The sequence below is a fragment of the Aedes albopictus genome, chromosome 2 (assembly GCF_035046485.1).
Source record: "Aedes albopictus strain Foshan chromosome 2, AalbF5, whole genome shotgun sequence".
Lineage (NCBI taxonomy): Eukaryota > Metazoa > Arthropoda > Insecta > Diptera > Culicidae > Aedes > Aedes albopictus.
The window spans coordinates 491,735,672-491,751,080 of record NC_085137.1 but is presented as its reverse complement, the minus strand read 5'-3'; the positions used below and the strand labels follow the sequence as shown (position 1 = coordinate 491,751,080).

Sequence of the window (15,409 nt, the reverse complement as noted above, 5' to 3'; positions counted from 1 at the left end):
TATCGAATTTTAGAATATTTTTTGGAATTCTAGGGTATGATTCTACTAAACAAACTTATGACTTTTTCAAATCGAACCCCAGAACCGTTGAAATATTATTTAGAGGAACTCTAGCAAGAACTGTGGGTGGGTTATTTTGAATTTCGACCCGAATTTCTTTACAAAAATATGGTTAATTTTTTGAGAGATTTTTTTTATGAATGAAGGACACCATATATGGTGAATTCCCGACGAAATCCATAAATAGGCTGACCAGATAGTTACAAGATAAAAAAGGGACATATGAGCATAAAATAAGGGACATACAAAATGTTTGGGACTGAAATTATAAATTGTTTCATATACACATAAGGTAATGATTATGTTCCAAAAGTTCTCAGATATACAAATTCATATGCTCTAATCAAAGCAAAATACATAAGAAAAGATACCTACGAGTGTAAACAATGTTTTGAGACTACTATTGATTGATTTGTCTTTATTAAAGAGACTTTCAGCCCTTGGCTGGTTCGTCTCTCCCTGAGACTACTAAGTTATCTTTTAAGTAATGTTTAAAGATAACGCAACAAACATTATTGGTGCACAACAGAAGAATAAGCCGTTCTTAAACTGAATTTTAAAGATTGGCTGAATATTATTACTTGAGATGGAATCAATCGAGCGATTAGAAAGTTAAAGCGTGCAAAAGTTAAATAATTATAAAACAAAGAAATTAGATGGTTTTTGAAATTTGAAGTTCAGCAAAATTAATTTTGAAAACAATTGAAGACAGCAAGATTCAAAACCGGTTAGAAAATAAGAGTTATCTTAGTTGGAGTCCAAATCACATTTTATTCATTGTCTCTTAATTCTATTATTTTTGGCTAAAACTTTGAAGAAGCCATTATTGGAATGATTATTTTGTTCAACTTGCACCTATTTCTGCATGACTTAATAATTTCCATTAAAAAAGATTCAGAAAAAAATGGAGAATTGCTGAAGAATCTAAAGGGTGTATTCTAATGTAATACTAAATTATGGCTTAAACTTCACAAACTACATTTCATACTTGTTGAGAATTTGAATAAAAGCACGCAAAACCTGTTGAACTGTGAATTTCAGTATTTAAGTTCTTAGGTATTATTTCTGATATTTTAAATCATCAATATTCAACTCTAAATTTTAACAGGATGAACCTTTACTTCTTAATCAAGGAATATCTGTATCATGGAAAAAAGTAATGATAGAAAAATACTTCGAAACATTATCTTAATAAGTTAAACTTAACTTTTTTTTTGTTAACACTAAGATGCTCGTTTTCCGAAAAATACGGGACATTTTGACCTTTTTCCACAATACGACGGGACAATCCTAAAAGGTCATAAAAACGGTACTGTCCCGTTGAATACGGGACGTATGGTCAGTCTATCCATAAATCCCTTGAGGAAACTACGGGAGAAGTATGTGGAGAAATCCTTACAGATCTTGAGAGAATGTTAAAAATATTGCACATTTATTTTATAAAATCGATTCAAAATTCGGCTGGGATTTCCGCCAAATCTGGATCTCTGTTATGGTTGAATTATAGGAGTGGGTACCTTTTTTTTCTTCAAGCTACGCTATTTGACCCAGAATCAAATTCTTCCGTTATAAATTTTCCACCTGAAACCTGAAGAGATTACCTTTAAATTCTAAACAAATTATATACAGAAATTTTACGCATCGAGATCTATATGGTTTATTTTTTTATATTCCTTTATAGCATCCAACGAAGATACGCCGCCTCGAAAACGACAGATCAGTCCGCAAGACGTTGGGCTACGAAGACCGCAGCATCCCAGTTTGCAGCTGTTCGGAGGAGATCTGGAAGTAATAGAACGACAGGATCAGATGATCCCGCACCGGTATTCCTCCGGAGGAACCGTTACGCAGTATTCTCCGGATGCAGACAGTGAGATGAGCGATTCCGCTTCTATGAGGGCCCGATCTAGCATGCATTCTGGGGGGACGGTTGTTCAATTGCCGAAGGCGAATCGTGGCGGGTCCCCTATCCCGATGAACCCGACCACGCCAAAACTGGTAGTGACGATCACTCCAACACTAACGCCATCATTGACGACGCCAATCTTCTTTCCCAACGCAAGCCAACAGCATCAAACACCTTCCGAGAGACCTGATAGCAATCCAATTTCTTCCAGTACAGTACAACAGCCCATCAGTCACTTTCAGTTCCCGCCAATTAATTCAATTACGGCTTACAATCCGCTGACGCTGCCTCAGGTGTCACCGGGTCAAGCGTCGCAAATCATGCACGGTGGAAAAATGATACCGTATGTGCAGGGAATACCCGGTCCCAATTCAATGCTGTCTTCGAACGATGCACAGTTGAAGGGTCGACCACGTTTGGCACCCAGTCCGATCAGCATCAAAACGCCACTCAATCCAATCGTACCTGGCGGGTACATGGGTTTCGATCCGGATGACGTCGTTCGGAACAAGAAACCCGTTCTGGTGGTACCTCCAGTCAAGAATGGCATGTTCAAAGAAATCTGGTCTCCGGCAAAGCAAGAAATCAACGCAACTCCGAAGAAAAGCTTTAATTTTACCCGTATTGCTGATAATATCAGTCCACGCAAGAAAGAGACAATTGAACCGGCGAAGAAGGAAGAGATCAGATACTTCAACTTTGAAAACCTTATTTCAAAATCTGAAATCATAATTAAACCCAACACTCCCACCGAAAGTATAAAACCGGAACCAGTGGAAACGAAAGCACTGGATGTTCCACCACCGCCGCCGGTAGTACAAAAACCGAAGTTCTTGCGACCAAACTCACTGCCACTGAAGCCTGGAACTTTCACTCCGAAACGCCATCATGGTATCACTCCAACGAATAACACGATGCCGTTAATATCGCCGGAAACGCCACGGCCATCCAAGTCCTGCCGGGAGTTGTACTTCAACGGTCACGCCTATACCAACATCGGGCTTAAATCCAGCACCAAACCATTTTACTGCACCGTCAACAAGACTCAGCCATTCTACGTCCAAACCCAGAAACATGGACAGTTGTCCATGTACAGCAACTGGCAGGTTCATCCGGAAAATGACCCCCATCCGCTCGGATTCAAACCGATCCAGGTGATGGCCATGTACAATAGCAGCCAGCAGGGTCACCACAGCTACTCGATCGCGACCAAACCACTCACCCTCCTGGTGGTCAACTCCAGTTCCGCTAACCAGCCCATCTCGAGCGCCTTCGAAGTCAAGACTAGCTTCCCCCACAGCCATTACCCGATCCCACAGGGCGCCTCGCCGGCACCTAAATCTAGTGGATTCTATCCATACCTACCGGAGAAGAGTGCCACCTCCAACGATAGCATTCCACCCAGGAGTGACTCAACGGAACGGACTCTGTCCGGTGGCTTCGAGAGTACCGAGGAGTACACGTACGTGCGAGGACGTGGCCGGGGGAAGTACGTCTGCAAGGAGTGCGGAATCCGCTGCAAGAAACCGTCGATGCTCAAAAAGCACATCCGGACGCACACCGATGTGCGACCCTACTCGTGCCAGCATTGCAGTTTTCAGTAAGTTTGCTTGCAATGTGGTTACCTAACGTCCAGAACATCAATGGTCCACCTTTCTCCCGTTTTTTTTCCAGCTTCAAAACCAAAGGCAACCTGACGAAGCACATGAAGTCGAAAAGTCACTTCAAAAAGTGCACCGAGCTGGGGCTGAATCCGATCCCGATCAGCGTGGATGACGACGGTGGCGATATCGACATCGAAAACGACCAGCAGTCGATTTCGAGCGAGCAGACCTCGACGATCCCGTTCGACTCGGACAGCGATCCGGACAGCGACGGGGAGGACAGTGACGACAGCGCCGATTACAGTGAGTATTTGCTTAAACTTCGTCGTAAATCTAGTGAGGTGTAAAACAGCTACTTCATGAGTAACTTATTGATTCCTTCGGAGAATCCTGCATGGTTAATTTTTCTTGGGATTCCTTACTGAATGGCTTTGCCACACCATCTTTGAAAATAATCAGGATTCTGAAATGTTGAATTTAATAAATGTGCATGCTCACTAGCTCCGCCCAGTGGCAGAATTCCGAAACAAGTATCCCATCATACGTAAGTCTTTATCAAACTGATCAATGTTTCCGAAGACACCTTCTTTCTAAGTTGTCAGGATTCTGATATATGAAATTTATAATATTTCATGATCATTTACGCCACTTACTGGCAGACTTCAAAACCAACATTTGACTAGCTTGTCTTTTATTCAGCGTTGACTGCTTCAATTCGATTGTTACACAACAGAAAGCAAATGACTGAAGCTTATAGCGGTGAAAATGTTAGTTGGGAAGCGGTTCATTGTCTGTGAGTCTGATGAACTTTGCCGCAGACAACATCTTTCTTAGCTGATAAGATTGTGATGAGAAATAAAAAAAAAGCATATGAGACTTTAAGAATTGACATGCTTACTAGCACTCCTAGTGCAAAGTTCTTAATGCTGCTCATCACCTGTAATACCTTGATCTACCCAACAACTTTTCCGAAGGCAAATCATCAGGGTAACGATTTCTTGACAATCTTGAGATTTATTAATATTATCATTAGCTTTATTATGGAGATTTTCAGCCCGAGGCTGGTTCATCTTCAATATGAGATTTAAAAAAAGCATATGTGATTTTAAGAATTTGCATGCTCCCTAGTACTGCCTAGTGCAAGAATTAAGAACTTTGCTGCTCATCACCTGTAAGACCTTGATCTACCCAAAACGTTTCTCGACAATTCAATATGGTTCCTGTAGTGCAATTTAGCTTCAAACTGTAGATAGCGTCACTAACGGTCAAGTTTCCAACTACCCTACTAACATTTTCAGCGCTATAAGCTTCAGTCATTTGCTTTCTGTTGTGTAACCATCGAATAAAAGCAGTCAACGCTGAATAAAAGGGAAGCTAGTCAAATATAAATCATAAGCTAATACACGACTGCAAAACAAACACCATACAGCTACCAAACTCGGTTTTCAGAAATCCATTGCTTGTCACTGGGGCTGCCTTTACTCCACTCTATTCCAACTCCGGGAGATTTCCCGGAAGATGTGAAAACTTGAACAAAACGAATAGGAGTCCCCACTAACAAAACAGCTGCTACTATACAGTACAATTCGTTATACTGGCCGTTATGCGGTTTTATTACAGCTAGAAGCTGTAATAAAGAAACTGTTGGTTTACCATCACGGCTTGTCGGATGTAAACAATTATTGTCAAAACAAACTTTAAGCGGGATATATAGCTACTACACAAATTCTTTACAGCTACACTCTGAAAAATTTTCACGTCCGATTTACGTGAAAAGATAGGTAGTTTTCGTCCACCACCTTTTTCACGTAACCTTCACCGTAATGACCGGTAGCTGGATAAATTTGAGCTTCGCTAATCGACGTGATAAGTCAGGTAAACTTGACATTCATTTTACGTACCGATTACGTGATATGTGTGTGAGAGCTACTGGGATTTCAAGTAAATTTTACGTCAAAACAAGATTAGTTCTTCATGAATTTCACGTAATTTATACATTATTTTTGAATGGAAATAAAGTAGCCGTACCAGCTTGCAACGTATTTGAAGAGGCAAGAGATTTCAAATCCTTACAAAATGCAATGAAAAAAGCGGAAAAAGCATAAATTATGTGATACCGTAAAATACATCATAGCATTTTTTTAGGGATGTAAAAACTCTTGACTCCTCAAATACGCTACAAGCTGCTACAAATATGTATCAATTTAGTAAAATTCATCATCAGTCTTTTATTCAGAGTTATTAAAGTTGCATTCACTAACATAATAATTTAAACATCTACACCTACATACGTTTTGGACTCTCCAAGATTGAATAATTCCGAGGATAATTCCAAACAAATCCAGAGGTTTCGACGCCAAATCTTTGTCGTCCAGCTGCTCCAAATACTCGCTGAACTAGTTGTCCGTCGACTAGACAAACAGCCTCTAACCACAAACCCATAAGTTTGTGCTCTAACACCTGCTTCTGAAACTATGGAAAATAATAAAAGTCAACACTGTTTATAATTACTATTGCCTTAAACAATTAAATTACCGTTCAATATTTGTTGTCACTTGCTCCGAAACGGCGTGGTTCCTGCACCAACTTAGTATCGACGCCATATTGTTTTTATTTTGCACACCTGAAATTCACGTAGCTTTCGTTTTTCGGAAACTTCCTGGTCAGAAGTTTACTAACACAAACGCATTGAAACGATTTACGTGAAAATGAGGTGGATCTTACCAAACCGGGCGGTGCATACGCCGTGATTATCGGGTGATAGTTACTAACGTCAGGTAACTTTTGAGATTTTGTGAATAAGGATGAGCTACGTGATATTTCACGTAAATCGGACGTGAAAATTCTTTAGAGTGTATCCTTCTCTGTGCTGTGAAATTATTTGGGTTGCTTTTATTGCACTTTAATTCAATGCCGGAAGATTTGCCGGAAGATGTGCAAATCGAGTAAGAGTCCCAGCCACTACAACAGCTGCTTTTATACAGTACGTTTTGTAAAATGTTGCCAAAATACAAAACAGCAGCGCTTCGTAGCCGTTTAAAGAACACTCTTTCAGCTAGAAGCTGTGGAGAAGAATCTGTTGGCGCAACCACACAGCTTGTTCAATGTAAACATTATTGCGTTTGACGTTTCACAAGCTTTTGCAGCAAGATGAAGTTGGGTAAGCTTTCTTGTGGCACAATTATGAAGCCTTGTCTGGCTATTTTCTATGCTATTTATATATAGCAGTGTGGCAGCGAGGACATCATCGGGACCAGTGGATAAGGAGATCGGGAGTTCGATTCCAAGTAGCGGCAAGTACTTTATTTATTCAATTTTAAAAGTGATAATTCCAGTTCCACATGTATTGCGTCACGGTATCCATAACCTAATTATATTTAACCGTTTAATTTGGGGATGCCGTATAACTATTATTTAACAACTGCGAAAAGGCTGAAAAAGCGCCTTCTCAAGATGTTATTCAGTTAGTGGTTACATAGGAGCCGAGAAAAGAGCTATGACTTCGTGGCATAGAAGCTGCTCGCACAGCATATACATGTGGATTAAGTTCGCCAGATTCATTGGTATAGGGCTTGCATAGAAGCTTCCGTCCATATGTACAACACAGTAACTCAGCATCAAGCCGTATTGAGGACGCTTTGTTGACGTTTACATTCACAATAAATGTTAGTTGGGTAATGATATGATATGAACAAAAGTTCTCAACTAGATATTTCCAAACACTGAAACTATTGCGAAGGAAATATCTTAACATACACGAGATAATTGGCCACATTCCCAAAGTAGCCAAAATCGCATAAGCTCTAAGCCTCGTTTTAAACGTACTCCTACTGCGCCCCCGATCTTATGGGAGTTTCGACTGTAGTCACTGCATACACATCCAGAAGATGTCCTGAATCGCAAGAGCCAGAATATCAATTTTTATCTTACATAGCCTGAATTTCCCACGAGTCGACATAGACCAAATCATTTCTTGCCATCATCGTACAAAGCATTAGCATATGCGATATCTCAAGATCTATTCCTAGTTAAGTTTTTGGCAAAGTTCTTCAAAAGATCAAGGAGCAATCTCATGATGCGGTGATGATTATGATAGTTGGTGATTTCGCCTCTGAGTGGTGTTAGTCATCTCTCATCAAGTAACACTTCGAACTGCGGTAGCTCAGGATTCCAAACAGATATAAAAGTATTGTCTTCGGTTTAGTTCTTCAGGTTCTGGTTCTTTAGTTCGAATTTTCTCGTCTGGAACGGTGAATGAACCCTACGTCTTCAGATTGATTGTGTAAAATATTATCCACATTACTGAATCGACTGAATTATAGAGAACAGCTTATTAATGCAGAGGTTCTCAAACTCTTTGAACATGCGACCCACTTTTGATTTTTGTAGGATTTGGCGACCCACCAGCACATATTTTCATAAAATACTGACCTTTTAATTAAATACATTTCATCACTTTCTCTCACACATTCTAGAAAAAAAAAGAACTAAAAAATCATACAATTTTTACAAAGTCTTTGAAAATTAGTGGCAAATTTATGCTGCTGCAGAACTTCAAAATTTACTTTAAAATGAAAGATTGGATTAAAATCCTATAAATATGTTTAGCGAGTGGGTAAACATCAAGTAGAGTTTTTAGAAATATAGTACTGCTGGATAGTCAGATGAATCTTCCTAGAATTTTTTGGTAATAGTCTTCATACACACTTATTTTATTTCTATTTTTATTGAAATCTCTCTTCAGTTGTTCTGTGTTCTGTAAAAGTTCGACATTCAGAAGAATTTTACCGAAGTTAAGTTTTACTGAAGTTCGGTAAAAGTAAGGTTTCTTGTCGAAGTTTGATGATTTTTTTTGTTGTTTTTTTGGTATTTCATTTTTTTTACAATTTAACTTTTACACCTGACGTGTAGATCTAATTGAAAATGCATACTGTTAGGGGAGCGTGACATTTGGCATAAAGTCATTTGGCATAAGGTCGTTTGGCATAAGGTCACTTGGCATAAAGACATTTGGCATAACGGTCATTTGACATAATGACCATTTGGCATAATGGAAATGCACCCTTCTTTATTATGCCAAGTGTCCATTATGCCAAATGACCGTTATGCCAAATGTCTTTATGCCAAGTGACCTTATGCCAAACGGCGTTATGCTAAATGACTTTATGCCAAATGATCCAGACCCTACTGTTAGCAACAACTTTAACTAATTTTTCGGAAACTCAAGGGAAATCCAAAATTTTAAGCTAATCTTAAACCTTTAGAATGAAAACTCATAGTTTCAGTATCGATTTCAGAACGCAGACAGTAGTTGCAATGTTCAATCTACTCTAGGCTAAGACTTATAAGGCAAAGTTTTGAATAAACTTTAGGAGAAACAGAATTTCTTGAAATAACTGCCGTTTTTCCAAGGGAATATTTGTAAATTAGAAAATGGCAAGCGGTATCAAGCCTTCGCGACTCACCAAAAATCAGCCCGCGACCCACCAGTGGGTCGCGACCCATAGTTTGAGGAACGCTGTATTAATGCATCATCCATTCTGTTTTTTTTTTTCAGGTGAACCGAAGGGTGGCCGCTTACCGGAGCACGAAGCAGCTCACTGTTTGTTATCTCTTTCGATGACACCACCCACAGCTTCCCAGGTCACCAAGAGCTATCCCAGTCCTGTCTCATCTTTCGGAACTGGCAACCAAGTACCTTACGAACGAAGTCGGCATCCCTACGCCCCCACAGTATCCCCAGGCCTATCAATGTCACCCCAACAGTCACCAATGCAATCTCTTCCGCCGCAACCACAACCCGCCCAGAAGCATCTACCCATGCAAAGTCAACCGGAGCCAGCTAGTCAACCCCATCGGCGTATCATTACATTCGGCAATACTCCCAAAGTGGAGTTCAATCTGCTAAAGCATGAGCAGTACTACTCGGATCCGAGCATCAACAAGAAGAAACGCGAATACAACCCGTCATACGAGGAAGACGATGGAGCCATGCCCATGGACTTGACCAAGAAGCCTAAGGAATCCTTCTTGTCGGATCAAGCTCAACCTTATCGAATGTACCAGCAATACCCTGGTCAGACACAGCCGAAGCAACCCCTATCCGACTGCCCACCTTCTAATCTCAGATCGCAAGTTATTGTCCGGGTGTCGGATGTGGTAACACCCATTACCGGCGCGGCCAATCTCCTGACCACGCTTGTGTCCAACACGGACAAAATCCCACTGCCACTGATCTCAAACGGTAGCAAGGAACTGGCGGATGACAACGTCTACTTCCAAGAGTACATCAAACAGAGAGCTCTGCAGGACAGCAAGATGAAGTTGAGCCAGATGAAGAGCATCAACAATAACCAGTATGATGCGGAGGAAGTTCGACCGCCGGTGGAGGTGGTTGTTCCGGTGGAGCAACCTTCGCTGGTAATAGCAAAGCCTGTGCCGTTGAAAGCAACCCCTGATAAACCCTACCGGATATTTAACGGTAAGAATGACATGCTGCCGAAAGCCGTCGTTGAACCGACCAACCGAATCGAAATACTGCCAATTGTGAACGAACCTATCCAAGAAGCGAAGGAGACGGTGAGAGTGGACAATGCCGAAACCTGCGTGGAGTCGGTGAATACCTCGCGAATGGAGACTTTGGCCGAAGTTGCTGCCGGAAGTGTCAAGCTGCCGGACGCTGCTGGTATTGATCCAGTGCGATCCCGGAGTAACAGCCTGATAGCGGGTGATGCGGCATCCGCGCAGCCAACTGCTTCAACATCCGGGGCGGCTTCCAGTAAGGAAAGTGCAAAGAGTGTTGCTTCAGAGTACCTGAAACTGACCAAGTCGGTTACGATGCGAAAGCGGGAGGACAGTGAGAGTGGAACGGCGTCCGATCAAGAGACGATAGCTGAGAACAGCATAATTCAACCGCCCATAGTGGCGCCGATCGTTCCACCGGTGGTTGTAGTTCCGCCGGCAGCAAATCCAGCTCCCGGAGAAATTGCTGGAATTGTAGCCCGTACGGTGGTTGTCGGCGAAGACGGCTTCCGGACATCCCAGGCGGCTTCTGAATTCCCATCGCTAAGTCCGTACCAGGAGGACGGTGGCCGTCCCGTTTGCGAAGTGTGCCATAAGAAGTTCCACAAAATATCTCAGCTGAAAATCCATATGAACATTCATTACATGGAGCGGAAGTTCCGGTGCGAACCGTGTGGAACCAGTTTTCGGTCGCAGGGTTTGTTCCAAAAGCATGAAAGATCTGCCACCCATCGGAACAAGGTTTCGATGACGACTACCTTCGGTATCGCAACGGACTCCAATCCGCGGCCGTTCTACTGCAAGGACTGCGACGTCGGTTTTCGGATACACGGGCATCTGGCTAAGCATTTGCGTTCGAAGATGCACGTTCTCAAGCTGGAATGTCTGGGAAAACTGCCGTTCGGAACCTACACGGAAATCGAACGGTCCGGAACGAACCTGACGGAGATTGATACGACGGATTGCGAGAACTCACTTTCCAGCTTGAAGCGATTGGCGGTCCGGCTGAACGTGAAGGATCCGGCCAATGTGCTTCCCGGGGGAGGTGGATCGGATGCGGGGCCTAGTGGGAACGAAACCGACAGCTGTGATGACAATCAGTACGAGAACGACAACGAATCGGCAGGAGAGGGGGACAGCCCCAATGGGCCGAATCACAGGGGCACGGAGGAAGAAGACGAAGGCGATGAGGGCGAGGCCAGCGGAGGCGATCATCCGCAGGGGAACAATAATTTCCTGAAACGACCGCGAATGGACAGTGAGGGTGGTGGAGCGATGAATAGCGACGGAGATGGTGATATTAAACGGCCCCGGTTTCAAGGGCCACCGGTGGAGCCACAGCATGGCGGTATGATGGCAACAGCTGGAAGTGCAGGGGTGGGAGACACGTAGCGAAGGGGTTCAGGATGATTTAGAAACGTGTCCGTGCCAACTCGATGCGAGAGGGTTGTTCTGCTGGGAAGGGAAGGAGATGTGTAACTTATTCAGTTATCTAATTATGGTGCTAACAACTGTAATGTGAGATGATAGTACACAGGGTTTGATAGCTTCCGAATAACCATCTGGTATGTATGGGTTCGAATTCTACCAAAAACGAGTTGTCATCTTGTTCTGTTCAAGGTCTGATCTGCAAACTTCGAATGGATAACATGTTGGATGATCGACTAAAGCCACTACGAGGATAAACGAAACTTGTAATGCAACACAGTTTCAATAACTGTAAAAGACCAATATTATTCAGTATGCCGCTTACACTTTGTCGAATGGTTTTTGAACGCACGAGAAAGGGTGGAAACACTCAATTGCACAGAGTTATTTACATTCCCTTGCTAATATCTCAGTTTAGAAGCATGCTATCTAAACATAGTGTATCGTGTATGGAGGACTTTTAGCTTGTAATTGCATCTTGAACTTTGTAGAATACACGTATACCAAAGTCGTGAGAGAGCTATGAGGGCGGTTCTCCACGGAAACAGTGTAGTTTACATTTACCGCATAAAGAGCCGCTCTCATAGCTCTCTCACGACTTTGGTATGCGTGTGCGACTCTCACTGTATTCGGAAAAGTTTTAGATACAATTACAAGGTAAAAGTCCTCCATACACTATTTTTTGAACGCATGCTTCTGAACTGAGATAGTAGCAAGTGGATGTAACTCTTTGCGACTTTCCATCTCTGCGCACGAGAAAGGCACCATCACCTTTCGGTGGATTAATTTGGTTTTCTTAGTAATTCTTTCGAAGCCTGAATTGAAATACTTCATGCAAATTGCCATGCTAAAACTTGTAACTAGAAGGCACAGTGTGTTGATTGATTGACAAATTTAAGAATTAAATTTGCGAAAACATCGCGTTCTGGTGGGATTCGAACCCAAGACTCCGTATTCGTTAGACCGGGCTTCAATATGCGTAACACTTGCGCGAAGGGAAAATCTTTGTACCGGCCGTATGATCCGGTATAAAGAACTCTTCACCGGCAGAACAGTTCCGAAACTTGCACCGAAACTAAACGATATTGCAAAACAACTAACTACCAGACAAAAAGTGCCAATTATGGAAAACCACAACTATACAAAACTATCGTTTTAATTGCTGATCTACAATATAGGTTGTATCGAATGATGAACGCGGAGTATAGTGCCAAATGTGCATCGTATATCCTAAAAAATCAAAGTGAGAGATAGTGGTAGGCTTTTAGTTTTTTAACCAGCTCCGTATTTTTTTTTCTGATAGGAAAACAGAATCTATTTTTGCCCCACGCGTTTTTAGTTCTTTAAGAGCCTAATCTTCAACGATGATGAGCGCATTAGTGATATTTTAATTAACAATTCGTTTCAACAACAGAGCAAATAGCTTTAATTATCGTTTTAGCCTGTTAGCATAGAGCTGGTTTGCGAAAGCTCGCATCTTTTCTGTGGATTATGTGGCAATTTAGAGTAAAGTTTTTTTTCCCCTAGTGTTGTAAGTGGACGCAACCAACCGTAATGTGATCATTTATTTGTTAGTGATGTGCAGGTAGAATTTATGAGACGCCGCAAATACTCTTGAGTGAGTGGTAGAATCGATTACAGTGGAAAGTGAATATGATTCGCAATATTACACATCAACTAGCTGGGGAGTATTACTTTGTTCCTTTGCGTTAGGCTTGGTAGGAAATTTCAGTTGATTTTACGCTAGTGTTGAAACCAAAAGAATTGATGGATCACTATTAAACTACTACCTACACAACTATAATGATGTATTTTATATACTATATATTACGAATCATTTTTTTGTATAATAGCGAAACTAACAGCCAAAATCGCTGACAAAAAGTAAGAAACATAACTAATAAATTTTGTATTAGTTCTTTTACACGCAATTTATGATCGTCGATATCCCCCAGTATATGAATGTATGAAATAAATATATATTTATAAATGCCGAAGCATAATATCGCTTGTGTATCCATATATTTGTAAACTAACTTTTTCTGTGGATCGTGTATGATATTGTTACAATATTCCTCACTCTGAGACATCGATATTCGTACTAGAGGCCGAAAGTGAAAGTATGTACTTTTGCATATCATTTTAACAAACGTAATGACGAAACTCCGGAATCAAAGACCACGTGATCGAGAAGAGAAACATTTATCTACAGTATCTTTTACCTTATGGGCATATATTTTCGATGAATTTACAATTCGAGCAAAGATCACCTCATCGATTTTTCACTTTGAAAATTAACCTGAAAAATACCAACCATCTAACGCAGTTTGATTTCATCTGCGTCGAGCCAAACTAACTAAATCTACTCCCATCGATGGTGCGGATCGCGAGGGAATCATTGCAAAAAACCTGAGATTCGATGGCCACGGTGGTAATTGCTCCAATGGCGGAAGGGACCTATAATGTATGCATATTGTATTTCATTTGATTAATAACAACACACGTTGTGGTCAGTCACTATTGTTAATTGGTAACAAAGCGACACAGATGAAAATAAAACCTACAAAATATATTTATTATATATTTTAGTATAGCTGTATGATCAGAGAAGTATAGCGTGTATGAAAAAGAACTAAAGTATGCGAGCGAATTGAAATTATTTGTGGGATAGACTAGGCTAAATAGTAACATCGGTTAGTTTTAGGCAAAAGAAACAGTGAAAATACAAATGTAGAAAATGCATGTGAAATCGTAAAACGTGAACTTTTATTCAATTCAATCCGAACAGATCCTGTATCTGCAATAATGTAAATCATAACTTATCAATAAGTCGCTTTTCCTGGTGTTGATGGTCCTGAATTCCAATTATGTATAGTATGAATTTATGAAAAGGAATTCGTATTTCTATTAGGTATGAAAAAAAAAAACAAATTGGAAAACTGGCGACTTTTGAAGTTTCTTAATCCATTATTGTTAGGTAAATGAAGTCATTGGTGTCTATGTTTTGCCACACACCCCGGGTAGATGTGAATATCATAATCATATCTTAAAACGATCAAATTTTGATGTCATATCTTAATATGATATTGATGAGATATTCAAAAATTCGCCAAATATCTGCTCAATATCTAATCGTGATATGATTTCAAAATTAGTACTTAATTTGATCTTTGGAAAGCCTTGGGCAACCCACTGTATAAAGGTCGAAATTTCTCAACATTGCGCATGAAAACTATTTTAAGTTTTCAACTTTCCTTATGCGCCGTCCCAGAATAACGTAACGCTTCAGGAGATAAGAATTCAATAAATTACGTAACGCTTTAGGGGAATAGGGAATATAGCCTAGCGTTACGACCCATACAAAAAAGTTTGAGTTATCATACAAAAACACATTATGGAGGCCGCTAGATCCTAATGAACCAACCACCGAGTTAAAAAATGTCAAATTTAGCGTTACGTAATAAATAGATGTTCCCTTATGTGCACCACAAATTTTACAAACGAGCACTGGGACAAAAAGGAAGTAGAAGTGGCCTTCATTTTCAATAAGCGGGTTTATAGATGCGGCAATTGAACCAAAAAAAAACAGAGTAATCAGCACAAAAACGCATATAATCGATATTTGCTTTTCTTTACGATACTAAAAAAGGCACAAAAGTATATAGGTACTGAATTCTCTGATATATTTCTTAATCCCAGTTACAATTATTTTATTTCACTGTGAGTAATCCAGCAGAGGCTTTCCAATTGAGTCCGATGAAAACATGAGCTGGACCTCGATGTCGAGCTTGCATTTGTGGTACGAATCCAACAAATGAATCACCGGACAATTTGGAAGCTTAATCGGCCCGTTAAGAAAAATACGACCATTTCGAAAAACGGACCATTT

General features: G+C 40.8%; 1 protein-coding gene across 1 annotated transcript; it reads left to right on the top strand.

The window, feature by feature from the left end:
* Nucleotides 1-1,739: 1,739 nt before the first annotated feature.
* Nucleotides 1,740-14,281, top strand: LOC134288675 (uncharacterized; the record flags this gene model as incomplete). Its single annotated transcript, XM_062854219.1, is given in 3 exon segments — nt 1,740-3,566; nt 3,641-3,873; nt 9,128-14,281. Coding segments are annotated over 3 exon segments (4,417 nt in total), but the record flags the coding sequence as incomplete, so codon positions are not given.
* Between the last annotated feature and the right edge of the window lie 1,128 nt (nt 14,282-15,409).